General features: G+C 37.7%; 2 protein-coding genes and 1 pseudogene across 6 annotated transcripts; 1 reads left to right on the top strand and 2 right to left on the bottom strand.

Annotated features, from left to right (window-relative positions):
• Positions 1–559: 559 nt before the first annotated feature.
• LOC143870117 (uncharacterized) lies at positions 560–12,971 on the bottom strand. Of its 4 annotated transcripts, XR_013244931.1 has the most exons (10): positions 12,777–12,971; positions 5,949–6,041; positions 4,142–5,506; positions 3,325–4,011; positions 3,152–3,235; positions 2,983–3,058; positions 2,543–2,859; positions 1,912–2,267; positions 1,106–1,132; positions 560–832 (listed from the first exon to the last, which is right to left on the bottom strand). XR_013244931.1 is itself a non-coding variant. In XM_077376583.1 (8 exons), the coding sequence occupies exons 3-8, from the start codon at positions 5,453–5,455 to the stop codon at positions 2,061–2,063; spliced, it is 2,685 nt and encodes an 894-aa protein (XP_077232698.1). In that variant the 5' UTR covers positions 5,456–5,506; positions 5,949–6,041; positions 12,777–12,971; the 3' UTR covers positions 1,895–2,060. The 4 variants fall into 4 exon arrangements, 1 of the variants encoding a protein (XP_077232698.1); XR_013244928.1 differs by lacking the exon at positions 1,106–1,132; XR_013244937.1 differs by lacking the exons at positions 1,106–1,132; positions 5,949–6,041.
• A 1,409-nt stretch (positions 12,972–14,380) lies between these two features.
• Positions 14,381–17,471, bottom strand: LOC143890674 (disease resistance protein RPM1 pseudogene; annotated as a pseudogene).
• Positions 17,472–18,374: 903 nt separating this feature from the next.
• On the top strand, positions 18,375–26,094 carry LOC143870091 (Alg9-like mannosyltransferase family). 2 transcript variants are annotated; one of them, XM_077376581.1, is made up of 9 exons: positions 18,375–18,980; positions 19,613–19,730; positions 21,100–21,204; positions 21,289–21,561; positions 24,134–24,465; positions 24,596–24,797; positions 24,979–25,142; positions 25,348–25,510; positions 25,652–26,094. In XM_077376581.1, the coding sequence occupies exons 1-9, from the start codon at positions 18,748–18,750 to the stop codon at positions 25,733–25,735; spliced, it is 1,674 nt and encodes a 557-aa protein (XP_077232696.1). In that variant the 5' UTR covers positions 18,375–18,747; the 3' UTR covers positions 25,736–26,094. The 2 variants fall into 2 exon arrangements, with proteins under 2 accessions (XP_077232696.1, XP_077232697.1); XM_077376582.1 differs by having other exon boundaries at positions 18,379–18,980; positions 21,289–21,575; positions 24,184–24,465; positions 24,991–25,142.
• Positions 26,095–27,830: the final 1,736 nt, after the last annotated feature.

The following is a 27,830-nucleotide window of genomic DNA, read 5'->3' as shown; positions in this document are numbered from 1 at the left end:
TGAGACAACGATTGATGATGATATTTTTACATATTCCATATTTGTAAGCCAAAAGAAAGGAGTGATGGTGATGGGAATAATCAAACGTAAAAACCTGGGGTAGACAGGTTTTGGAAGCACTTTCTCTAGTGATGAGGGTCAGGTTATGTTTGTGTAAATCAATTGATGCCAAGTCAATGGTCTTTGGTTTGGAATCAAGTTTGTCATGGAGGTTGTTCCTAAGATTTCTTTGACTGAGAAAGATCTGTTTGAAATCAAGTTTTACAATGAGGTTGCTAACAAGGTCTCTTTAGCTGAGGAAGATTCACTCAATGAGCTTCAATGGTCGAAAATGATTCACAGAATTGTAAAAAAAGAAAATATCAAGGTAAAACAAATCGGATGCAGCATCTAAGCTTTCAAAAATGAATATACACAGAGACCATAATAACAATAACGCAATCCGAAAAGATGAAACCACATCCGTAATTTCTAAATAGCAACAGATAATAATTGATAAATAAAACAGTCCATCAAGACCACTGCAAAATAAACTTTTCTAATTCACACATTACTAATATTAAAAAAGTGGAAACTTATATTCATTGGTAAGAACTTCAAACCACTAAGACATCAATCAATTGTTGACTACGCATACAATTTGCTGGATACAACTGATACATTTCAAAGTACTATTGCAACATCCAACTCTCAAATCTTGGCAAATCAGAACACTGAGTGATAAATACAATTATTACGTTTCACTTCAACAAACTACCAAACCTGGCCAGTTTCAGATCAGAGAGAAAAAGGGCTATGTGAAGGGTATGCCTCCTTTTGTCTTTGATATGCCCTGGGAAAAACAAAATAAAACATTTGTAAGCCAAGACAAATATTCAGAACTATCATAATGGGAGTAAAAGAATGTTTGAACACTTGGAACTGTCACTCACCTTGCAGCATTTCAAGTGAAATTGTTCCCAAAATCAGAAAAATAAATTGAGCTTTAACCAAAGCATAAACTCTAAGTAAACTATTTTTCACAACTCGTGCACAAGTAGCTATATGAAAAATATTATGCGAAAAAACAAAAAAGCTCAATACAGAGATATTAAAAGAAAATTACCATGCAGTGAACTTTCCTCTACTGTACCTGTAATGGCCATGGAAATATTCAGGAACAGATCAAGACCTTTGTACGTTCTTCCAATTACGATTTCCACATTGGAATATGTACACTACACAATCCATTCAGTGAGGATTTTTTGCAAACTTATCATGGTTTGCAAACTCAAGACTTGGACTGAGATGTTTGTGAAAAGACTAGATAAACATAAAAAATGAAAGGTGGGAAATATCAAGGTTAGCAAGAAAGATGCATATAGGAAGGGTATTGCATAAACATAGATAAATATGTTAAAGAAATGCATTTAACATGCTGGAATCAGAATCCACAATTTTTTTTTGAATGGCATCAGAATCCACAGATATTGCATCAATTATTTTATTTTTTTCTATTTTTTGAACAATAACAAACGGTAGACATATTAAGAGCACAGATCGATTATTCATATTGTAATCACTAATTCATTATAATTAAAAAAGGATGATATAAAATGGAATAGACATAAAAGACAAAAAAGAACTTGTTAACTTTTTTCGAAATAAATAACAAATTTATTAAGATAGAAAGGATTACAAGTGCATTTAGGGGGGGGGGGGGGGGGGGGGGGTTGTGAAGATCGTCCCATAACAGACAACATCCCAAACTGATTGTTAATGATTCAATTGTGGGAGAAAAAAAAATGCTTGGCAATAGATGCTAATTGCAGAAATGCCATAAATCTATTCAGTTGTGACTGGTGGGTTACCTACCAAAATGCGACGACAAAAAGAACAGTTGAATAAGAAGACGAGCCAATAATTGATTACCTTTGAATTAATAACTTATACAAGTCGTCAAATTTGCTTTACAATAACTTCACAACACCTGAACACATTTTTTACCAATGAAAAGTTACTGCAAATGGTTCGTCAATTCAGCAGTTTACTCGAGTGCACGAGGGGCCACCGTAAATCAACTAATCACTCAAATTGTCATCAAGAAAATCAAGATCAATGTCATCATCATCATCAGTATCCGCAACCGTAGCCGTAGGATGAACCCCCAAGGGTTCAGCTACTTCAACCAATGTAGTTGTCTCCATAGGCTCTACAACTACCTCTTCATTCTCATTCACCTCATTTTCATATGCCTCGGCTTGTTCCATTTCATTATATAGTATCTCCTACATTCCATAGACAAACATTTTGATCAAGTTCAATCATGGTTTTAAAATTTTGACCGAAATCCAAAATTGTTGGGACCGAAATTTCAAATTTTCGGATTTCGGCATAGATTTCGGACTGAATTGGGTCATTTCAGCTGAAACGACCGAAATTAAAAAATCAGTTGGTTCCGAAACCGAAATTTGAATCCAAGAGTTCAATATCAGTAAAAAGATAAAAAAGAAAAGAAAAAAGGACATGTCATAAGTTGGAAAAATAGTACTTCAGAAAGTACCTCATCTTCCTGGAATGCTGGTTTCTCAGTCTCTACAACCCAGTCGTCCAATAGGCTTTCTAACAACACATTGTCAAGAGCGAATGGATCATCGGGCTTTTTCCTCATTTGGCATTCCCTGAGACGCAAGTTATAGTGAACATAGATAAGTTCATTCAATCTTTTTTGAGCCAAACGGTTGCGCCTTCTACTATGAATCTGATCAAATGTACTCCACTTGTGCCCACAACCAAAAGATGAGCATGTCTGGCTTAATATTCGTATGGCAATTCGTTGTAGCTCTAAACAATTTATCCCATGTTGTTGCCACCAAGCAGCTAACAAGTAAAAAGCAATCGAGAAATGTATTTATGATCAGAGAAACACTACATTTACAACATAAAATGACTAAATATTATATGCATAAAAACATGTGTGAACACATTTTTTAGTATTCACACCTGGATCAAGTTCTGTTCTTGTACTGATAGCCAATTCTGTTCCAAAATCAGCTTTCGCAGAAACAAATTCCGAAATCTCAAATAGAAACATCAGAACATAAGAAAATTATCCTAGTTTCCAAACTTTTGCAATCATATTTTAACAATACATCAGTCAAACAATTAATACCTGCATGGAAGCAGCAACCCTCCTTAAGGTATCATGTTCTAATCGAACAATACATTCATTTAGACCACGGATTACCTCTGGATGCTACATCATAGTAAAATAACAAATTAATTTAGATCGTAAAAGCAAAATATCAAACTTACAAGTTGTTATCTAAATAAATATTTTCATACCAATATGAAATCAGAACGATAACGGTATGATGGATTAAGGAAATATGCAGCAACATAGAGAGGATGGTGGAACAATGAGATCCAATGGTTGTCTATCACGCTCCAGAATGGTCCATACTTGCGTACATCATCACCATGGATAGCTTTAATAGCAAGCTTAGCTCTATACATGTCATTGTAAATGGATGGCATTGATAGGCATTGATCGCTATCCACCTTTCGAAGCACTTGCACAATGGGGTCCACAGATTTTTTCACGTATTGCATCTTCTTCCAAAACGTAGAATTTAAGACAATTTTCTCAACTTCCTTACCCTCCTCCAGTTTTGCAAAATGAGATGAAATCCATTTCTTTGATTGGAACAATCTTTTAAGACCAGCCCTATGATCTAGCAAGCTTTGTAAAGTAACAAAACTGGTTGCAAACCTTGTAACAGCCGGCCTAACAAGTTCCTTCCCCTCAGTAAATTCTTTTCTCATAAGATTTAACAACCAAGTTCGATTATAAATAAACTTAGTTATCTTTTTTCCTTTGTCCATGCACTCTCCCACCCATTTTATCTTCACAAAATCTTCAAGCATACGATCAATGCAATTAGTAGCACACGGTGTCCAGAATAAATTTCTCCTCTTCTCCTCTAGTATCTTGCCAGCTGCCCTGTAACTCGCAGTATTTTCAGTGATCACCTACAATCGAAGGTTAATAGAAAATGAATAACAGGGTCAAACTAGTTATTTTCAAAAAAAAAAGGTCATATAAATAGAATAAAGATGAACACATGACTAAGAAAAAGAGAGGAAAAGGATGGTTCAGCACCTGCACTATATTTTCCTCGCCCACCTCCTCCACAACCTTGTCCAACAATTTAAAAAGATTTGTAGCATCTTCTACTATATCCGATGCATCGACAGAAAAGACAAAGTATACCCCACGTGGGCAAGATACCAAAAAATTGATTAGTGTCTGACCCTGCATATCTTTCCAGCTATCTGCCAAAATAGTACAACCAGTGGTTGCCCAAGAAGCCTTGAATTCTGCTCGAAATTCATTAATGGTTACAATTTCGTCCTGGAGAAACCGACCAGAAATCATTCTACCAGAAGGGCCTTTCAACCCTTGGCCATATTGACCAACTAGATCTAGCATCTTATGAAAATATGGGGAGCTGGCAACATTAAATGGTATTGCCGCATGATAGAAAAATTTGCAGATTGCCGAGATCACTTCCTTACGAGCTTTTTTAATGAAACCTGCCTTTAGCTTTACTTGCATGTAAGATGATGGCTTCTGACTCTTTGGTGTCTTCATAAGAATAGAATCTAATTTTGGTCTTTGCAATTGCGATTTGGTACCACTGGTACCACTACCAGGTGATAGCCTCCTAAATCTCTTTTTAATGCCTTCACTAGTACTGGCGATCAATCTTTTATCATCTTCATCATCGTCATTATTATCAGAGTGCATATAAAAAGCTGATATTTCTTTACCTTCTGGTCGCCGCCCTCTCCTGCCAGTACGATGCCATTTCATATTTTCTTTTATTTTAAGATATACTTCCTCAGGAGCTTTTTTACAAGAAGCAACTTCCCCGGGAATCCTAGCCAGGTGCTGTTTAAATCGGTTTATTCCCCCACTAACAACTTTTTCACAATAATTGCATTTTACCCTTTTTTTCCTCTCATCTTGGGCAACACCATGTTCCCATCCAGGGTCAACATATCCTAACGATCGAAGAGGGGTCAAACTTATAACCAAACTTTTATCACCAGTCACCTGCTTCCCTTTATGTTTATAGGCAACAGGTTCTTCCTCTTCATCAAAATCATCATTAGATTGCATATCGAAAGATGCTAATTCGTCATCTTCAGATTGTCGATGTTTCTTGCTTGCTCGATATCCGTCCAGATTTTCCTTCATTTTCAAATATACTTCCTCAGGAGCCTTTTTACAATATGTAACTTCCCCAGAAACTCTAGCTAAATGTTGCTTTAATCTGTATATACCCCCGCTAACAATTTTGCCACAATAATTGCATTTCACTTTCTTTTTCCTCTCATCTTGGGCAACGCCATGTTCCCAACCAGGATCAACGAATCCTGTGGATTGTAGCAGAGGCATCTCTTCAACCATTCAGTAAGTTGTAGAGCAACAGCAGCCTCTTTCCTTTTTACAGTTTGGCTGCTGCATGGAGAAAAAAAGGAAAAAGTTAGAAAAAAAATCCCGCCATCAATACATATTTCCAGTATCCTAAAATTATTTCGTGTTTTTTTAAAGAAGGAAATGTTATTGGCTCTCTGTTTTCATCAAAGGGTTGTCATCTCAAACTCATTGCAGACGGTGGAAACAAAATGAACACAAAATTTATTTAATGATATAATGTTTTTGAGTAAATTTATTTGGATTTAGTAGCAACTATTTTAAAGGCTACCTGAACCCCCAACTGTAATTTTCCCTTTATAACTTTTATCATTCTGTTCCTGAGTTCTACTGATTCAATATTATAAGACAATAGCATAAAACCACAATGAGTATTACAATGCAGAACATGATTCCAAGGTTCCACACATTAGATAAATGGGTGTTCATGTAATATATGTAAAACCCAATAACACCAAATGCTCACCAATTTAAATTTACATTTTGCATGGGACTTTTCATGCATTGGAAAACGGTCAGGGTGTGACTCCCATGCCTTCCTTTTATAGGCTACTTTAACCTGCACTCCATATATTAAGATTAGAAGTAAATAGCATCTGGGACAACAATATGCATGAATAGTTCATTCCTGAATATAAAAATATAGAGAACTATCAAGAATCAATGTCTACCATACGAAGTAGATAATAACTATACAACATGTTCATTAGTAGTTAAGTAATCCCAGAAAAGCTGAAAAGGTGATTTTGCCCCATTAGAGAACTCATTCTTTTCAAATGGCAGACAAGTGCCCAGTTTCCCTAGTGAAGATGAATAGTGAAACCATAGCCAAATAAAAATCATCGACAGAAGGGTCTTGCAAAAGGCATTACATGAGTGATGGGGCTATCCTTGCAGTCAATGCCCGTCTTTGATCACTCCCCTATTCTCTTCAGCACAGAAGAGGATCTGAGGAGACCTGCTCCTTTCATGTTTGAGTAAATGCGCCTCTCCCATTTGGATTTTAAACCTATGGTCTCAAAGTGGTAGTCCTCTTGCCATTTCGAGGGTACGCATGGCCTTCGCCTGTTTAGGAAGTGTAAAGTCCTTAAGGCTCTCTTGAGTACATGTCATAAAGATCATTACGAAAACCTCACTGCTAGGAAAGCATCCATCAAAATCGAGACTGAGATTGTTGATCGGATGGAAGAATTCCCCCTTTATACAAGGAGGATAGGGCCTCCAGGACTCGCCTTAAAATGAAAGGATAAGAATTGACGATCAGAGAGAAGTCTTCTTAAGGCAGAGATTCAAAGCTTAGTAGCAGGCGTCCGGTAATAGAAATATTAGTTATTTTCATCAGCCAGACACCATATCTAGAAGCGATGAGACCCTGGATTTATGGCAACATGCCTCTTCACCCCAAAAATTATGGATAAAGCTATGGGAATAGATGGTTTCTCGTTGAACTTCTTCCAAGAATCTTGTTAATTCACTGAGGACGACATTATTCATGTATTGGAACAATTCCTCTTTGGCCATAAGACCCACATAACCCTTAATTCTTCCCTCATTGTCCCGATCCCTAAATCTAAGATCGTTGTAAACATCAAGGATTTTCACCCGATTAGTCTTGTCAGGGGATTTATAAGATTATTGTCAAAGTCCTATATGTGAGGCTCAAGAGGATAATGCTTCTTTCTGTCACTCAAAACCAATCCGACATTGTCGAGGGGTGGCAGGTTTTGGATGGCATTGTTACATCTGATGAGGTTTTTTATTCCAGTATAGTTAGCGCCTTAGCGGCCAATGCAGAATCATTCTTAAGCTGGATCTTTCAAAAGCTTATGATAAATTGAGTTGCCATTGATTCTCTAGACTCTTGAGAAGATGGAATTCGAGGGCAAATGGAGAAAATGGATAGCTTGGTGCATTTCTACCATCTGTTTCCCTATATCCATCTTCCTTTCCACCCTTGTTGAGGAAAACATTGGATATATTTTAAATAAAGTAGCACAGAATGTCTTTCTTAATGGGCTTGAGGCATGACCTGGCAGTTTTATAGTGACCCGCCTCCAATATGTTGATCACATGACACCTTTATTACTGCCAAAGCCTCTAAAATCTCATTTTTTCGAATTGATATAAGAAAATTCAAGAGATCATAGAAAATTGATACTCCATGCCATAGTTACAAATTTCGTTTCGTTTCATCCGAAATGGACGAAACATTTCGTTTTCGGAACAAAAACGAAACGAAATCTGCAAAATTTCGTTTCGTCCGAAATTTCGGTCATTTCGTTCGAAATTGACCGAAATTCCGGATTTCGGACAAAATGGACGAAATTTTGAATTTCGTCCGAAATTCAAAATAACGGCTAGTTTGACTGGATTTTGCAGAATTTACGACAATGCCCCTGGAACGGCTCTTTTTGGTTTTTGACGATTTTAACCTCAAAATGTGACCGTTTATAGCTGTTGGGTAGGGTATTTTAGTTATTTTTAAATGCACAATCAATTAAAAACTCTATAAATAGCCTTTTCCCTATCTTCTTATCCTCCACCTTTACATAAGTGATTCTCTTTCTTTCTCTCATTCTTTCTCTACTTTCACTTACATTATCTATTCTACTAAATTTCCTACAAGTCTACCCTCTTCTTCAACTCAATCCAAGTCTATTTTGGAGCAAAGGGAAGGCATACATTCAACTTACCACTACAAGAAGTCAAGAAATATTTCCAAAGGCTTATTTCAAGTGAGTGAAGGCTAATTTTTTCTTCTTCTCTTCAACTCAAGTTCAACCTCAAGTTTCTCTTTATTTCTTTCCATTTCTTTTCTTTTATTCTTACTTCATTTGTCCCCTTCTACTTCATTTTTTTGTAATTTGTTTCAATTTTCTTTTAATTTGTTTCAATTTTCTTTCTTCTAATTCATTTTTCCTCTTCTTCTACTTCATTTCAGAATGAGTGGGTCGGGCTCGGGACCTTCTGCAAGAGCATCCTCTATTGGTTCGGCACCCGCTAGATCGAATGACCCGGTATAGGCTTACGGTACATTGGTTCCGGGTCAAAAAAATAAAGTAACTTGCATATTCTGTGGCAAAGTCATATTGGGTGGAGGTATAACCCGCTTGAAAGAACATTTAGCGCCTGTTCCTGGTGAAGTAGCATCATGCAAAAAAGTGACTGAAGATGTAAAATATCGAATGAAGCAACTTTTAGATGCAAAGAGAAAAGAAAGGGTTAGGATGAGCCTATCCAAAGCAGAGGTTGGAGGTTTTTATGGCACACCAGATGAAGAAGAAGAGCAGGATAAAGAAGACATTGGCACACAATTTCCTCAACGGAGAGGTAAGGAAGTTCTTGTAGAACCGAGTGGTACAAAAAGAAAGAAGGGAATCACAGGAGGGATCAGGAATTTCTTTGCAGCACGAACAACCCCTGGAGCCCAGCCAAGCATTAAAAGTGCTTTGGCTACTAAAGAAACAATGGATAGAGCAGACATGGCGGTTGGCATGCTTTGCTACGATGCCAATCTCCCTTTCAACGTTGCCAATTCACCTTTCTGGCAACCTATGTTTGATGCTGTGAATGCCGTGGGTTCGGGTTATAAGGCACCTACTTATCATGCTTTAAGGGTTCCCATTTTGAAGAATACAGTGGATGAGGTAAACAACTACTTGGAGGAGATTAAGATGTCATGGAGATACACTGGCTGTAGCATTATGGCAGATTGATGGACAGATACCAAACAACGTTCCCTAATCAACTTTTTGGTGTACTGCCCTAAATGAGTCATATTGCTCAAATCCGTTGATGCATCTGGCATAGTGAAGAATGCCGATGAATTATACAATATCTTTGCAAAGATTGTCGGAGAGGTGAATCCAGAATATGTGGTGCAATTTGTAACTGACAGTAAGCCAAGTTACAAAGCTGCTGAGAAAAGACTAGAAGCCGCGTTTGGTACATTCTTCTGGACTCCGTGCGCAGCTCATTGCTTAGATCTCATCTTGGAGCATCTGTGCAAACCGACTGTATTTCCTCACATAGCAACCACAATTGAGAGGGCTCGAACGATTACAAAGTTCATCTACAACCATGGAAGCCTCTTGAATTTGATGAGGAAGAAGTTCACATGTAGGAAGGAGTTGTGCCGCCCAGCTGCAACCAGATTTGCTACAAATTTCATTACCATACAAAGTCTGGTGTTGAATCGGAAAGCACTTCAGCAGATGTTTGTGTCTGATGAGTATAGTACTAGTATGGTTTGTCCAACACCCACTGAGTGAAGGGGTAGTTAGTACTGTGTTGGATAAATCTTTTTGGGACCAATGCAAGTACATTCTAAACATCAGCGAGCCTTTAGTGAGAGTGCTGCGTTTGGTAGATCGGCAGGACAAACCGGCGATGGGTTACCTATATGAGGCCATGGATAAGGTCAAAGAGAACATCAAGGAGAGGTGTTGAAGAGAAAATCATATTACAATCCTATCTGGAGGATCATCGACCAAAGATGGGATAGGCAACTCCACAGTCCCCTCCATGCAGCAGGATATTTTCTTAACCCTGCTCTCTTTTTCACTCCTACCTTCTCTAGGCACAGTGAAGTAACCAGAGACTTGTTGGCATGCATCACTCGACTGGTACCTGATGAAGCTACACAAGACCTCATCACCAATCAAATTGAGGATTATCGAGAGGCTAAGGGTATGTTTGGAATGAAGCTTGCAATCCGCAACCGAACGAAGTTGGGACCAGGTATATTTGAGTTGTTTGTTTAATTAAGTATAATTCATTTTAACTTTCAGTTTCTCAACAAATAATGTTTTACTATTTGTTACTTTACAGTTGCATGGTGGAATCAATTCAGAGGTGACATGGAAGAATTACAGACCTTTGCGATCAGAATCCTTAGTCAGACCTGCAGTGCGACTGGGTGTGAAAGGAATTGGAGCACCTTCGAACACATTCACTCTGCAAAGAGAAATAGGTTGGAGCACCAGAGATTAGATGACTTAGTCTTTGTCCATTACAATCTTAAGTTTCGAGAGAGGTATACAACGTAATATAATGTTTTCAACTCTCACCTCATCACTTTAAGCTTTTAAGTTTAACCTTTAACATTAAACTTAATGTTTTCCTTTTCAGGGACTTGTTGAGGAAATCATCTACCACTAGTGACCCTTTGAATATAGACCATCTGGATGTCATGATGGATTGGGTTGCAGAAGAAGAATATGTCATATTCACGCCAGAAGACATCGGGTGGGAAAATCTTGAAGCACCTACTGGCTACTGTTGTGGTTGGGGCCGGGGACGACGACGACGACTTTCTCATGCCTCTTGAAGAAGATGTCCCTACTGGTGGTCCAGGTGGTGATGACGGCGGCGACGACGACGACGACGAAGAAGACATTGAGTATGATCATCCGGGTTATGATGACTGAGAGTTGTTGCTACTAGCTATTATCTATGTTTCACTTTCATGTATCTTTTTTTTTATGTTTTTCTATGTATCAGACTATCAGTTGGACTTGTGCAAGACTTTATGTGTTTAAGTAATGAATATGCCTTTTGGGACACATATTTTGGACTATTTATTAGTTTTTCATCTTTTTCTATTGATTTTATATTTTTTTGGATTTTTCTCATATTTTTTAATATATTTTTTGTGTGAACGAAAAGTTTCGACCGAAATCCCACCGAAATTCCGTTTCGGTGGCCAAAACGAAATGGCGACCGAAACGGAATTTACAACTATGCTCCATGCCAACACAAGATCATAACAATAAAAGGAGAGCTTTACAAAAATATAGCTGTAAAAAAGGTCTTTACAACTTTATATATGTCCCAAAATCCCCAACTTGATCTTCCGGTAACCCAAACATCCTATTCTACTCTGTTACTAACTCTCAGAGACTCCTTAAACTCTCTTTCCTAGAGCTAAGGGGGCTCTCAAAGGGTCCGTTGGTTGCACCAAAAATTGGGAAAATCAAAGGACGCATTTTCCTTTTCATAGCATTGTTTGGCTGCCATTTACTATTCACATGACAATCCTTATCGGCTGTAAATTTCTCAAATACAAGCTTTTTTCACTATTTGACTTTCCTCTCAAATCAGGAGGAAAAGGAAAGTAAAGAACTGGAAATCTATGTTCCTTTCCTTTTACTTCTCTATTACATACATCCAAATGGATCCAAAGGGGAAAAGAAAATTGCTGGTCATGTGAAATAGAAAAGTTCTTTAAAGCACTTTTTATTCTAAAAGAACAACCAATTTTATAAAATTTACACCAGCATAAATTGCATTAGAAAAATAGACGTTCTATTCACATGATCAGCACTTTCCAGCAGCAAGAAACATTTACTTAGCTCTATTACTCAACAAAATTAAATAAGGAAAAAGGGAAAAAAATCCAAATGGGGAAGAATGAACAGATATTATGGGTCCGTCTGGACACATGGATTTTATAATCCAAGATTGTCAAATCCTGTATTTTACAAGCTAAATCCTGTATTTTACATGCTAAAACCTGGATTTATAAGGTAAACCTAGGTTTTATAAGCTAAAACCTAGATTGTTATTATTTTGGATTACTAAAATCTAGGTTTTAGCTTGTAAAATCCAGGATTTTACAATCCTGGATTATAAAATCCATGTGTCATATTCAACAAAAACCCCCCTCTCAAACCTTAAAACCTAAGAAACAGAAAGGCTACCCAAATTCCCGATAAACACTAAACCCTAAAACTAAAATCCATAACTGATACCAGTGGGGAGAGAACTCAACATATAAAACCCTAACAAACAAACTATCAGCAAAAACTAAGTCGCTTGAATTCTCTTCTCGAGCTGAGCCAGAGCTAAGAAAGATCCGAATTTTGAACTTATCTTACAAATACGCAAATCTAGCGAACAAAAATCACCTCAAATGAGAACTCAACATATAAAACCCTAAAAATCAAACAAGAGCAGAAAGAATTCGTTTAAATTCTTTTCTCGATCTGAACCAAAGCTAAAAAGATCCGAATTTTCTATCTTACAAATACGCAAATCTATCGAACAAAAATCACCTCAAATGAGAACTCAACATATAAAACCCTAAAAATCAAACAAGAGCAGAAAGAATTCGTTTGAATTCTCTTCTCGATCTGAAACAAAGCTCAAAAAAAAAAAAAAAAGATCCGAATTTTCAACTTTTCTTACAAATACGCAAATCTAGCTAACGAAATCACCTCAAATGAGAGGGAAAAGAAACTGAATCTGCGATGAACTTTAAAGATCTAGATGAAATTAATGTGAATTTTTATACCTGATATAGCGTGAGACGAGAATTCAGTGAAAACCCTAGCAGCTCCCTCGTCTCATCTCCTTGCATTTGAATTTTCTTCAGGTCTTTCTCCTACCTTTCGAGCCTCTTTTTATGATTAAAATAATTGCAGGTTTGCTTGCGTGAGCGAGGGTGCGTAGTTCACATTCAACATTTTGGTGGGGTTTATGACTCAGATAGGGAGCATGTTATTTATGTAGAGACTGAAGGGGGTGTGCGCATGGCACACTGGGGCTGATTTTAGTATAGAGTAGGGGAGTGTCTAACACCACCGAGTTTTTAAAGACTTTCATGTCATGCGGGGTCTCTCTGTTGATCAAAAGTGAGTTGACTCAATTCAACTCGACGCGACCGAGTAACTCAAGACTCGATAACAACTCGAGGGGCTGTTTGGATCCAACGAAAAGAGAATTATGGACAATAATTTTTCCCATGGAAAATAAAATTTCAAGGTTTGCAATTTTCCTTGAACAATGTGAAAGATGTTCAATTTTGAAAGAAGATGATAAATTCGCACCCCCTATAGGATAATACACATCCCATGTAGGATAATTTGTGTGGCAGACTTTAACCTTTTTTTATGTCAATTCACGTTCAAGGGGTGCGAATAATCCTACAGAGGTGCGAGTTTATCATCGCAAATGAGTTAACCAAATGCTGGAAAATTCTTTATAAGGGAAAATTTTCTTGATCTTTCCCTAAATCCAAACAAAATCCAGATCTAGGGAAAAAAATTCTTGATAATTGCACTAACTCAGCTTGTCTTTTCCTTTTTAATTGGCCTTTGACAAATTTTTGGGAATTGTAAATATCTTTGACAGTTGGTTAAGTAATAAATGACAATGTAAGTTAGTTCAATTACAAAACATGGTGGTGTGAATATCAGTAGTCTTTTTTTTAATATGGGATGTGCTAGGGACCATTGCAGAAGTCATTTCGCAGAACGGCTTCTCCCAAATTAAAAGTTGTTTTATTTTCCATGAGATTGAGGTCTCATCAGCTTCTCCCAAACACAGACAATAATAAAAGTTAAAACAAAGTTTCGTCCCATGAATTCCCCATTCACTTAACTTAAGGAAACAATCTCTCCACCCCATTTTCTGCCCCATAAATCTCACCATCCTAACTCCCTTTCCATGGATCTTTCAGAGCTCTTTCTCAACATTCTTGTGATTCACTAACAAATACAACATGTTGGTCTTCATCCATATGTATCTTACATAGTTGAAACAAAAGAATCCACCCACATATTTCCAAGGTTTTAAATTTCGGTTTCGGTACCTATTTCGGACCCCACCGAAATCCGAAATTAAGCTTAGGAATTTGGGACCGAAATTCCGAAATTTTGTAACATTTTTTTTTTAAATGCCATTTTCTCGAAATTTTGAACCGAAATTTCGGCCGAAATTTGGTATTTCGAGAAATATCAAATTTCGGGAAATTTCGGTTTCGGTCGAAATTTAAAACCATGCATATTTCTACTGACAATTTAGAGTTCTGTAATGTATTTCACAAGCTAAAAAACCACTAATTTGCTTTGGAACTTTGAAATTAAAAAACAGGAAAAAGACAAGTAAAGGATGAAATCAACTCTTGCATAGCACTTTTTCAGAAACAACCTCAATCTGCACATGGACATAAAAAAGAATCTCAGCTTAAGAAAAAATTCCAAGAAATTAGATAACTATGTTAGATGAGATTGCAACCACAAAGATTTCTCCCCAAAAGATGTATTCCTTTCAGTTGGGGACTGAAACCAATGTTTTACAATTTGTTAAAAGAATATAATGATAGTAAAAAGAATAAGAATATGGTGTGAAAGCATTTTGAAGAGCACTTACAGTGTGCTGCACCCTCCTTTGGACTTGAGTGTAGTGAGCCAAAGCTCTATGAAAGGTTTTTAAAATAGAATTTCCCTGCTGCGCTATAGAAATGTATGATCTTGTGGATATGACGAACCTTGGGACGGTCCTCGCCTTCATCTCCCCGCAGCCTATCTACCAGTTGGTCTGGCATCTCCATCAAATATAACTCTTTGAGGCTAGTAAGGTATTCGATCTCCTTAGGTAGCATCTTCAACTCCGCGCAACGGATCAGACGTAACACTTGGATTCTTGGCATTGCCCCTTCTTGTATACTAATAAAATTCAATTGAATCATGTGATATAACTGTAGTCTCTTGAGTTTAGGGAACCCTCCAACATAGAAGCACAATTGTTGCCCATCATATGCCTTTCGCAAACTAAGGTGTGCTAGATTAGGCAATGCCTGGAGGGAAGCAAGTGGGTCTTCTCTTAGTCGAGACCAGTGCAAAACCAAAGAGGTGAGAGTCTCAAGGGTGCCAAGCCAGTGAGGTAGTTTATCCAAATGTCCATACAATGAGATGCTATGAAGAAGGGGAGGAGGAGATAATGATTCCACCTCAAGTGCTTCTTCCTCGTCGCATGCCATTACACGCAATACAAGAAGGCATTTCATCTTTCTTATGGACTCACATAATTCTACTCCATCAGCCCTTCTCACCATTGTAATTCCAAACTTTCTTAGTTGGGTTAAGTTCCCAACATGCTTAACTATCCCTCCTTTTGCTTCGATCGAATATAGAGTTTGTAAGTTTCTTAACTTCCATATTCCTGCAGGAGGTTCCACTGCACTGAAATACTTAAAATCTCTAACGGTCCAATCTTCATACCGCCATGCTAATAAATGTCGCAAGTTTTGTAGCTTTAATATTTCACGTGGTAGCCTCTCAATATAAGTCTCCCTAATATTCAGCGTTTGAAGGTTGTGGAGCTTTCCCAAAGATTTTGGAAGCTCCCTCACTTGAGTGTCCCTTAAATTCAAATATCGTAAATTAAATAAATCGCCCAATATGTCTGGCACACTTTGAATTGAAGACATCTCAAGATCTAAGACCCGCAATAATCTAAAGCATGATGATATTTTACTCAAAGAAGATGAGGGAATCATGTCAGTCACAAACATAAAGAAAGAACGAAGATGAGGCATACTCATGCTTGGTGGAATATGATCACTACTTTTATGGATTGATAGGCGACGTACCTTGCCAACCACACTTGATTCTTTCCCATCATATACCATGAAAAGATTCTCCTTGTGGGATGTTGCTAGAGCTAAGTCATGCATAAGGTCGTGCATTCTGCATCGTTTCACTCTTCCAAAATCATTTGTTTCTGCAACTTGGAGCATGCTTCGAAAAATGAGCTCCTTAAAGTAGTCCTCCGCTACCTCTTCTGTTGTTAGGCCTCTCCTTTCTTCTACAAAGCCTTCTGCAACCCATAACCTAATTAACCTTTTCTTACTAATCAGATAATCCTCTGGAAAAATGCTACAATACAAGAAACAATGTTTCAAGGGATGGTGCAAATCGTTGAAGCTAAGAAAGAAGATGCTCTTCACCCTTTCAAGCATTGGATTGTTGCTTAGCTCCCAACTAAGGCTATCTTCCATTTTCTTCCATTCCTCCCTTGTCTTCTCTTTTAGCGCCATGAGGCTACCTATAAGCAAAATTGCAAGTGGCAAGCCTTCACACTTCCTCAAAATGACTCGCGCTGATGACCACAATTCTCTAGGACAGGTTCCTCCGTGGTTGTTCCAAAAGGCTTTCTTACAAAACAAGGTCCAAGCCTCATCATCGCATAGAGGCGGAAGGTAAAAAACATGGCTTCCAACTCCTAAACAAGAAGATGAAGCTACATCTTCTTTTCTAGTTGTGAGCATAACCCTACTTCCACATCTATCGTCTGGAAATGCAACATTTATACTAGTCCAAACATCTACATTCCACACATCATCTAAAACAACCACATACCTTTTTCCCCGCAACTGGCTTCTGATTGTCTCAACTAATTCTCTATAGTCCATCATCTGAACTTTCTTTGGAGCAACCTCATTGCTTTCCTTGAACAATTCTTTGACCAGACTTCTCAACAGCTCTTCAATTTGAAAAGATTGGGAAACAGAGATCCATGCACAACATTCAAAATGCTTCTTCACAACTTTGCAATTGTAAGCTTGAGTGACTAGTGTGGTTTTTCCCAAACCACCCATTCCCACCACAGCTGTTAATGTTAGTGGTTTTTCTATTCCTATCAACCATTGGACTAGTAAATCTCTATTTTTTTCAATCCCTACAATATCGTCTTCCTTAACAAAAAACGATGATTCTGCATAGCACTGCCATCGTTTGTTAGCATCATTTGAACTTGATCCTTCCTCTAGCTTACCCAAACCATATCGATTTCTCCTATCCGAAATGGCATGAACTTTATTTTTGATAACTTGTAGTTGGGTGGCAATCTGATGTCTCACAAGAATGCTCTTTGGAAGGTGAATGGTTTTAAGAAGAAACCCAACAAATTGGTGGCCTATATGCTGCTTTTGCATCTGATACATGAACTCGTCGATGATATCCTCCACTTCAAATGCCACATCTCTTACTTGGATAGTCCAATTTCTGAATTCTTCATTCAACTCTTTCTTTCCTTCGGCATCCTTGAGGAAGGATTGCATGCTTTCAAGCTCAAGCTTGATTTCATCTATTTCATTGTGCACTCCTCTTAACAACAATGCTTCATCAGATATTTTTCCAAGCAAAATCCTCACTGCACCACCTGCCATACTCCCGATTGCTAAGCTCACAATACGATCAGCCATGTTAGTTTCGTCCCTCTCTCAGATTCCACATTTGCGCAGTTCATATATAAATAGTTTTCTAATACCTTTTCCCTCTTTATTATCGTGGAATCAACAAGTGCATTGTTCTTTTGTCTCTTTTTTAATTTTTTTCTGTTTGGTAGAGCAATAGAATACTAGTGGACAGCTCATTGATGCATTAGAGCCGCCCTATTTGGCGGGTCAATGGGTTTTCTGGTATTATTTTTTATTGCTCTGGATCATGTTGACTTCCATGGCTGGACAGCAACTTCTTAATGACAATTTCTTATAGCATGTAAGCCCTCCCCGGTCTTAAAACACGTCTACACAGGGAATGGGGGTCTACAACATATAGCCCAAGAACTTTCTCTCTCCGCTTCCGATGCAGGACTATTACAATCCACGCCCCCTTAATGGGCCCAGCATCCTCGTTGGCACATCGTACTAGAGGAGATACATCTCTGATACCATATTTGTAACACCCCGAGGCAACCGTGTAGATATTGTCCGGTTCTAGGCCGCAGCCCTCCCCGGTTTTAAAACACGTCTACACAGGGAATGGCCCCGAGGCAACCGTGTAGATATTGTCCGGTTCTAGGCCGCAGCCCTCCCCGGTTTTAAAACGCGTCTACACAGGGAATGGGGGTCTACAACATATAACCCAAGAACTTTCTCTCTCCGCTTCTGATGTGGAACTATTACAATCCACCCCCCTTAAAGGGCCAGCGTCCTCGTCGGCACATCGTACTAGAGGAGATAGGGCTTTGATATCATATTTGTAACGCCCCGACGCAACCGTGTAGATATTGTCGGGTTCTAGGCCGCAGCCCTCCCCGGTTTTAAAACGCGTCTACAGGGAATGGGGGTCTACAACATATAACTCATGAACTTTCTCTCTCCACTTCCGATGTCACTTCCGATGTGGGACTATTACAGGGGGGTTTGCTAGGTATTTGGGTGTCATGTCAACAAAATCCCTCGTTAGGTTGCCAATATAGCATTGACATCCCAGAGAGACTACTAAGGATGTTCCTTAGTGAGTCGAGGCATGTCTGCTGATGTATTACATTTCCTCTCAAGAAATCGAAGCCAAAATCTATAAAAAGGGTGAAATTTTGCTTGGATTTCTCAGGAATGGTGATTTTTCTCTCCTTCTACCTCGCTCTTCTCTCTCTATATTGGCAATGGCACTCCCTACTACTACTATGAGGTTGGCAGCCAAACACTACTTCCTACTATTCTAGAATTTTTTATTTTTCATCTACATCTAGCACAGATGAAGCGGAGGCCAAACCCTATTCTAAAACCCACAGATCCGATCACCGATCCAAAACCCACCCAAAGAGAAGAAGAAAATAAGAACAAGAGCTTCTTTCTCTTCTCATCACCCAAAAGAGTCCTTGCATTTTGCCTTGTCTTTCGATTAGCCAATGCATTGCTCGTGCAGACCTATTTCAACCCTGACGAACACTGGCAATCCCTAGAAGTCGCTCACCGCATCGTATTTGGGTATTCTTCTCAAACCCTAATTGGAATTGTTGACCCTTTTAGGTTATAATTTATGTGTAGAACTTCAATTCAAAAGGCATCTATTAGGGTGTCTAACCAAATTGTAATATGGGTGCTTTTCAGATTGCAATATATTTGTGTAAACTGCAATTCGAATAAACCCTAATTGAAATTTTTGACCCAAATTGCGATATAGAGATTGCAATACATTTGTGTAAACTTCAATCCGAATTAAACCCTAATTGAAAATTTGGGTCAATATATTTGTGTAAACTTCAATCCGAATAAACCCTAATTGAAAATATGGACCCAAATTTCAATATGGGTGCTCTTCAGATTGAAACACATTTGTGTAAACTGCAATCCGAATAAACCCTAATTGAAAATTTGGACCCAAATTGCAATATGGGTGCTTTTCGGATCACTATACATTTGCATAAACTGCAATCCGAATAAACCCTATTGAAAAGTTGGACCTTTTTGGTTGCAATTTATGTGTAGAACTTCAATTCAAAAGGCCCAAATTACACCCAGGTTGCAATTTGGGTGTTCGTCCTAAAGCAGCCAACTAGCTTTTTCGTTCCATCTCAGTTTATTTATTTATTCATTTGTTTGATAATTTGAGCGATTAGATACGGCCATTTGACGTGGGAATGGGAGAAGGGGATTCGAAGCTACCTGCATCCGTTGATCGTTGCTGCCCTTTACAAAATCCTTGCCTTCTTTCATCTCGATACTCCCTGGTTCATGGTAAATTTTTTTCTGGAATAGTCATTTGTTTATTATTGACTTATTGCTAGTGTGAGAGTTCTGGGTTTTGTGTTTGGAAACTTTCTTGGTGAATTTTTGGGAGAACTGATAATTTCTTGGAGTAATTTAGAATTTGATTGTGCAAACTAGATGAATCTTGCCATTCAAAAAACAAACAAAAAACTAGATGAATCTTTTTTTATCAAATTTAAATACCGTTGTCGCGGACACTAATTTGAAAAAGTTAGAATTTTGTCTTCCTATATTGTTTTATAGCTACAAAATAATAAAGTTATCTTTCAAAAAAAAAAAAAAAATTTTGTTTTGAGAGAACTTATAATTTCTTGGAGTAATTTAGAATTTGATTGTGCAAACTAGATGAATCTTACCATTAAAAAAAACTAGATGAATGTTTTTTTATCAATTCAAATACCGTTGTCGCGGACACTAATTTGCAAAAGTTAGAAGTTTGTCTTCCTATGACGTTTTATAGCTACAAAATAGGTTAAATGTGTCCATGTGGGCGTGGATTGTTCTTTCGGTAGTGGACACTGTTTGTCATTTACAGATTTGAGCAATGTGGCTCTTTTGATAAGTTTGTGCTGTTGATAGCAGCTAATAATGAATATTGCAATTTCAAAGGTACTTGCTGTCATTCAACTGATGGCAAGATGGGTCCGACAAAGTGTTTCTCTTTATCTATAATGTATCTATGTTACCAGGTTGGTATGCTTATGCTCCAATCTCAGAATTTTGGGCTTTGGTCAGAAGTGACTAGAATCCAGCCATTGTGCGACCAGAATTACTAAAATGAAATGGAGTATTCACAACCAAGGTTTTAAATTTCGGTTTCGGTATGCGTTTCGGTCCTCACCGAAACCTAAATTTCAGCCGAAATTTCGAAATTTAGGACGAAATCTCTCGAAATAAAATAACGTATTATTTTATCCCCTAAAAAATTTCGGTGAATAATATTAAATAATTAATAAAGCCCAGTTTTTTTGGTGATTTTCCTTAAACTTCGGCCCGAAATTTCGTAACGTTTCGAGTTTACCCCGTTTCGATCTCAACCGAAACCCGAAATTTCGGATTTCGGTCAAAATTTAAAACCTTGTTCACAACTGCCTGCTCAATATTTTGTTTAAACTGTTTGGAAGCATATTCTTATTGTTTTAATTAGTTAAACCCCTATTATTGCACCTAAAAGTTCACCGGATCTGATTTGCGATCCTAGGTTTGCATTGCTTGAGTTCTCTGACTTTGCTTATCTATAATGTGATTCCTTGAGTAGTTTAAATATATTGTTTTTTATGCATGATTTTGGAAGATTAAGTACGCTATGTGTAATGTTTATTGGAATGCTTCTTAGATGAAGGCCCCGCGACTTCTGCAGTCCATTTTTTCATCATTTGGAGATCTCTACTTATACAAACTTTCTCGTCTCATTTTCAACGAACGTGTTGCACAATGGGCAGTATCCTTTTTATGCATCTGAATAATTTGTCTTACTGGTGACATTACTAAATTGGCGAAATGGTCGTACTTAATTCTTTTACAGCTCTTTTCTCAGTTGACAAACTGGTTTATGTTCTTCTGTTTAACAAGAACCTTATCGAATAGCCTTGAGGCGGTGCTGACTATCGTCAGCCTATTTTACTGGCACTCTTTTAGAGGTTCCCCCAACAAAGTTCCGCTAGCTTCTAGAAAGTTGGCTTTGGCTATAGCAGCATTAGCTTGTGCCGTTCGACCAACAAATGCTATCATATGGTTGTATGTTGGCATGTGGGATCTTTTGGAAACACGGTGCAGAATGAAGCTCCTGTTTTGTGAGGTACTCCCAATTGGGTAGGTAGAACTTCCTTTCTTATTACAAACTTTTGATTAGTTTATCACTATTTCTGCTCTGTAACATTTTAAAGATTTTCAATACACAAAAATATGATTTTTTCCAACGCATAAAGCTGTAAACGTGGACTCAGTAAGGGCCTGATTGTAACTTAACTTAAAACTTGGTCATTTACTTGATTTAGTCACAACTTCATCGAGTTGACTAAAGAATGCTTAATATTACTAATGTGTGTTTCACTTTCTGGCACTGAACAATCTGAATCTGAGAGCTGATTTCTCACAAATCATTGCATATAGTTTGATATATCACTTAACTATGTCAAACAAGTTTCGCTATCTCCCATAGCCACAAACTTCGATGTCTTCATTTTCTTGTGTGTTAGTTTGTTGCTACATTCAGAAAATTGTTGGTTCTTTTCTTTTTTTTAAGTTGACAGAAGATATTGATAATCATACGAAGATTACACGATAAAGGGACCAGGAGTCCCCCATGAACCATCATATAAGGTCCTAGGAGATAAATTCAGAACCCCGGACAAGGGCCAGGGTTTTCCCCTTTACATTCCTTTGAACAGATACACCACAAGCTGCTAATAATTCAAACACTATAATCTTCCTAGAAGATCATTCCTACCAGTACCACGTTTAAAACCACACAACATCTTTGCGATCTTCAAACGAAGATCTTGAGAATAACCTTTCACAAATTAAGGCTAGCTTTTTATGCGACCTTCCACGAAGATCTTGAAACAACCTACAGAGCTGAAACGAGAATCAGAACTCCACCAATAATCTAAGAATCCCCTTCAGAAGATCTTCTGTTTCTCCTGCTCCACAGAACTTCACAGTTTTCCAAAACTCCCAACTAGATAAAACCCAAAATAAACTAACTGTATCCATCCTAATCAGAAAAACACCTCCAATCCTAAGGGCACTTCCTTAACTCACAAAAAAGATAATCAATCCCTGCTTGCAGCTCCTTTTCTTTAGGGAAGAACACGATAGTAAACTCTGGAATAGGGACTTCTTCCGTCGGGTCCAAGTTGATGACAATCAGTTTTTCTAACTTCCGGATGCAAAGCCGTCGGTTAACCTCCCAGCTGAGACGACACTCCCTTTTCTCGTCCTCCAAACTATTCTTGAAGAAGCAAAATTTGTAAACCGGGAAGCAGATATCCCTAAGGTTGCGGGTGCCTGTGAGGGGGGAAGAACTCCTCCACATTCTGTAGAAAGTCCTCTTTGAGCTGCCTCCATTGTCTTTTGAGGGTACTTTTGACGATCTCTCTTGGAGCGGGAGCTTCAAGTGAAGTTTTGGTTTCATCATACCCTAAGTGTTGGACCTCAGTTAAAATCTCAATCCAAGGAGAGCAATCCACTGGTTCCAACCTTCTATGCTTGATCGTTCGAACCTCAAAGGAGAAAACACTACTAGACTCCATTTTTAGACTCTACAAAAATGATATCCTTTCCTTTTCCTGAAGGCCCATGAAACTACCTTTTAGGAACGAACCGTCTAAACTACCAATTAATGGACCCCACAGAAACGGAGACGTGCTTGGCAAGAAATGCTATTGAAGAGTCGCGACCTCCCAATTAATATCAACGTTAACAACGAGCCATTTGTCATTTAAACCGCAAAGGAACTTATAGAAAATTGTTGGTCCTCTCAAGAAGAAATAGAAAAATCTCAGCAAAAAAAGGAAATTAATTAAATATTCCCAGAAATAAATAATATTGAATATTAAATTAAAAGAAAGTAAAAAACATTTCCTTCATTTTCAAAAAAAAAAAAAAAGAATCATTTCCTTGAAGTTTTTATAAGATGAGATCTCATTCTTGGTCCCATGGAAATTATTTTAAATAAATAAATTCAAATTTAAGTAATCAACCTCTCTTGAGTCTTGGTTTTGTCCTTCGATTGGAGTGGTCACACACACGACACCCACACTAGGTGCAAGATGACAATGATAATCTTGGCGATGATAATGATTAGGAGGAGGATGTGGGTGGCAATTAATGGCAGTGATTTTTGTCCTAAAGAAGACCGGGTGACGGGAGTTTCATCTTGATATTTAATAAATGAGATGGCATTAAGTACACATAGCGATCATACGGTGGGGCTTGATATGAGGAAAATGACTATTTCTTCTGAAATGATTGCTGGAGAAGTTGCTAATATGCTACATGATGGCCAAGAGTTAGAATTTTTGAAAGATTTGGCATGTGATATTCCAACTATCTCTTTAGATGATAATTTCACTTGTAGAGATGATGCATATACAAATGTTATGGAAGATGACTCTTCTATGGTTATAGGGATGTATTTCGTGTATGTCGACGGTTTTCATGAAATGTTGCAACACTATGCTGTTAGACATTCATTTGATAACTGATCCACTCAACTAGTGGAATGTTATAGCTGTAACACATGAGTGGGACGCCTTGTCTCTAGTTCTGTTGTAATTTGGTTACAGCAGGTACTAAAATTTGTTACCTTTCTTTAAAAAAAAAAAGAATAGCGGGTGCCTAAGCCGAGGTGCATTTTCTTTCTACAGATTCTCATCTTGCGGTGTTTTTTCCCTTGTAATTTTCCTGCTGTTAGCAGAGTCCTGGTGCTCGGAATCACATGTTTACTGGACTGGTGGATGTACGGGTCATGGATCTTTGTGCCACTGAATTTTCTCAAATTCAATTTTCTTTCTTCGGGTGGTGACTATTATGGGACCCACAAATGGCACTGGTACTTCACTCAGGGATTCCCAGTCATGATCTTCACTTTCCTACCATTCTCAGCAGTTGGTGTTTACAAGTCCAAAGAATGGAAGATTTTTGGCCTGATTGCATGGGTTTTAGGACTTTATAGCATGCTTGGTCACAAGGAATTCAGGTAACTTCATCTTTATTTCAAATGGTTGTGTATTGAACTGAGAATTCTATTATCAGTCTGTTACTAACTTTTCTCCATACCAGACGAATTTTGACTTATTGCTCACGTGCTAATGAGACTTGAGTTACAGGTTCATTTTGCCAGTGCTCCCCATAGCTTTGATGTTCTCTGGATCTTCATTGGCAGCAATAGAAAATGTTTACCCTGCAGATAGTAAAAGGAAAATATCTTCAAATTTCCACATGAGATGTCCTTCTAAACTTCAATTGGCCATATTCTTTTTGCTTGTTACCAATCTTCCAATGGCCTTATATATGAGTTTGGTTCATCAGGTACGACAATTTTCTCTGTTTACAAGCATGAAATATCTTCTGTTGAGTTCACTTTTTTTTTTCTTTGCTTGTAATTCTGAACATGATTTCTATTCTCTGAAAAAATGATGAAAAGAACCTTTGCCCCTTCTCGTCTTTTAATGTTTTGGCATAAATGCTTTGATTGATTCTTACCTGCAACCTTGCCAGACAGAGAGGAAGTGAAGATGCTATGAACTTTTTAGCCAGGGAGGCCGTTGATGGAAAAGTAAAGAGAGTCCTTTTCCTAATGCCCTGCCATGCCACACCTTATTACTCCACCTTGCATCAAAACTTGCCCATGCGTTTTTTGGACTGCTCTCCAAGGTGATGATGTGTTCTACCAGAAGTGTACATGTTTAACAACATGCATTTAGATATCTTTAATAAGAAATTACACAATAAAAAGTGATTTTTTCCTTGTTTTTTCTCTTTTTGTACTACTGACCATCTTGGTCCCCCTTTTCTTTAATACCACCATTCAAAGAAAAAAATTGTATATCTTTAATATCGTTTGTCTGTCTTTCTGCAGCGATGAGAATGGAATCCTGGATGAGTCGGACCGTTTCATGATGGACCCAGTTGGTTTTGCATCAAACATGTCAACAAATTGGTCTTTACCTAGCCACGTAGTATTATTTGATTCTGAAGAAAAACAATTAAAGGGATTTCTAATCTCACATTCCTTCCGAGAAGTAAGTTCTGATACAATATTCATTTTTGTTCTCGAGATAAAATGTTCTCCACTACAGCCCGTAAAAGTTTCACTATAGAATTTGTCTTTCATTACTCTTGATTCTTGCATTCATGTATCAACATTGGTGGTAATTTGACAGATAAAAAGATTTTTCCATGCGCACTTCAAAGTGGACCGTGATCTACAAGCATCTGTTGTCATATATGCTTGGACAGGAAAGTGACAAGCATCTGTTCAGGCTAATTATCTTGGTTTGACATTTACTTCAACTCGGATTTATAATTAAACTGAAGTTGATTTCCTTACCAACTTCTGGGTTTTCGCTGAGGTAGTCTGAAGCATATGGTAATTGCAAACTCATTCCCTGCAACAAGGTACAAACTAGAACATGAATTGAGTTGTTGGGATCCTGAAAAGTTGCTCTCGACCATATAGTTTTATTTGATAAACTTGGGCGCGAGGTAAGGAACCCAGATTATTGTTTTTTTCACTTATGATTTGAAAATTATACTGCACTAAGGTAAGATGCAATTTTGATATCAGGAACCATTCTTAGCATGTAAATCATGTATTTTCCATGGTTGTTTTCATTGTGTTCTATTTGGGTTATATGGAATAGTAAGTGATGGAGGAATGACTACACTGTTCTGATGACCTCAGGCTATCTCTAATCCAATATGCTCTGGGTTTACCTTCAATAGCTTTGCACATTTTTAACTGAGGGTCACTTCTATTTTCTGAGGACCTGTTTGTTTTGGAATTTGAGAACCGAATGTCTTTGTATTCTTATTGCTGGGATGAGATATCCTACTTGGACCTAAGTAATATGGGTGGGGGCCCTCAAATCAATCTTCCCAATGACTTGTACCACACAAATTGATTGGAAGCTTGAACTGGGCCCACCCATATCATCTCGGCATGATCTGGATCCTTCATCAAAACACGCAGACTCGTAGATGATATGAAAATTTCTCTGATTGCATATTCATGATCAGTCAACTATAAAATTGATCACATAGATGAAGGGTCAGGATCATGGCGATGTCATTTCGGTGGCTCGGATCAGGCTTCCCATAATAATATTAATATGCTTTCAATTTAATTTTCTTAGATGAATCATGTGGCATGAGATCTAAACCGTTCATATGGTTGGCCCCACTTTAGATGGGCCCTAGCTGAAAAGTCAGATTAGTTTCCAATTAGCGACCAGCAAACAGATCATAAGAGGAAATATGAGTGATGGCTCAGACTCAATGCGATTAAGCCCGTCTCAATTGTAGAGTGGCGATGTATGGGTCTGTATTGCTCTACAACCTCTCCTTTTATAAGAGCAAAAGAGAGAAGAGAGCTTATATAACACCCCATCTATTTAATAAGAACACCCCTCTCTTCAAGAGGGTCACCTTAAATGAAAAAAAAATCCATAGAATTGCAGTAAGAAAATCACCAAAGTTAGTTGATCCGCCATTTTGATATCCTTCCAATTTTTCTTGCTATCCCATCTTTTTACCAAAGCAGGTATTTGGAAAGCTACTTTTAAGCCATGTTTGGATTGCAAGAATTTTCTGGAAAAGTTTGAAAAATAATAATATTTCTAAAATTTCTTATTTTTTACACACAACCCTATATATTTTTATTTAAATGGACCTTCAATTTATGATGATATCCCTCCAAATCAAGCATAATCATATTCCCTCTTAAGGCACTGTTCGTTTAAGATTATGCCAACCGATTGTGAGTTCAAAACCAATTATTGGACTCAAATTTACGTTTAATTTTGAGTCCAATGATTGGTTCTCGACTCACAATCAGTTGACATAGACTCAAAAGAACAGGGCCTAACTTGTGGAAAGGAAAAAAAAAATTCCATCAGAAATTTTTTTCTTGCAATCCAAACAGGGACTTTAAGTAAATTTATTCTAAAGAAGAAGATAGGGATGTGGTGTCAACAGATCCACGTCGGATCGGATCCACCAATGTCTTAGTCATGATCCATTCAAATCCCTTATCGGTCAGATCAGATTCGGAGTTTTCTTCGGATCCTACTTCTTGTGTCCCGGACACAGTCACGATCCATTTCAAATAAGACCGCCCATCGGAGTGTCCTAGTATGTCCTACTTACAAAACAACAAAAAATCTTAGCTTTCTTCATTTGAAATGAACTCCAAAATTTCCTACTATATCTAATAACAACCCATTATTTTGATGAAGAATAGGATTTTATTATTGAAAAGAACTCCAATGTTCGAGGGTGCATGACGATAAAACTTTCTAGTAACTAATCCTTACCGAGGGTGAGTGGCAAGTTTACATGAAG

Source organism: Tasmannia lanceolata, unplaced genomic scaffold, assembly GCF_043159265.1.
Source record: "Tasmannia lanceolata isolate RefF3 unplaced genomic scaffold, GAP_Taslan_0.1 ptg000002l, whole genome shotgun sequence".
In the NCBI taxonomy this organism is placed as follows: domain Eukaryota; kingdom Viridiplantae; phylum Streptophyta; class Magnoliopsida; order Canellales; family Winteraceae; genus Tasmannia; species Tasmannia lanceolata.
This window is presented reverse-complemented; position numbering and strand designations above follow the sequence as displayed.

What these genes read in the sequence shown, in the direction of transcription:
- LOC143870117 (XM_077376583.1), bottom strand. Translation starts at nt 5,455, where the DNA reads ATGGTTGAAGAGATGCCTCTGCTACAATCCACAGGATTCGTTGATCCT. An exon ending in GGGTTGCTGCTTCCATGCAG is followed by an intron (nt 3,059 to 3,151) that starts GTATTAATTGTT and finishes TTTCTATTTGAG; the next exon opens with ATTTCGGAATTTGTTTCTGC. An exon ending in AAGAACAGAACTTGATCCAG is followed by an intron (nt 2,860 to 2,982) that starts GTGTGAATACTA and finishes TTTACTTGTTAG; the next exon opens with CTGCTTGGTGGCAACAACAT.
- LOC143870091 (XM_077376581.1), top strand. Translation starts at nt 18,748, where the DNA reads ATGAAGCGGAGGCCAAACCCTATTCTAAAACCCACAGATCCGATCACC. An exon ending in ATATGAGTTTGGTTCATCAG is followed by an intron (nt 24,798 to 24,978) that starts GTACGACAATTT and finishes CTTACCTGCAAC; the next exon opens with CTTGCCAGACAGAGAGGAAG. An exon ending in TTTTTGGACTGCTCTCCAAG is followed by an intron (nt 25,143 to 25,347) that starts GTGATGATGTGT and finishes GTCTTTCTGCAG; the next exon opens with CGATGAGAATGGAATCCTGG.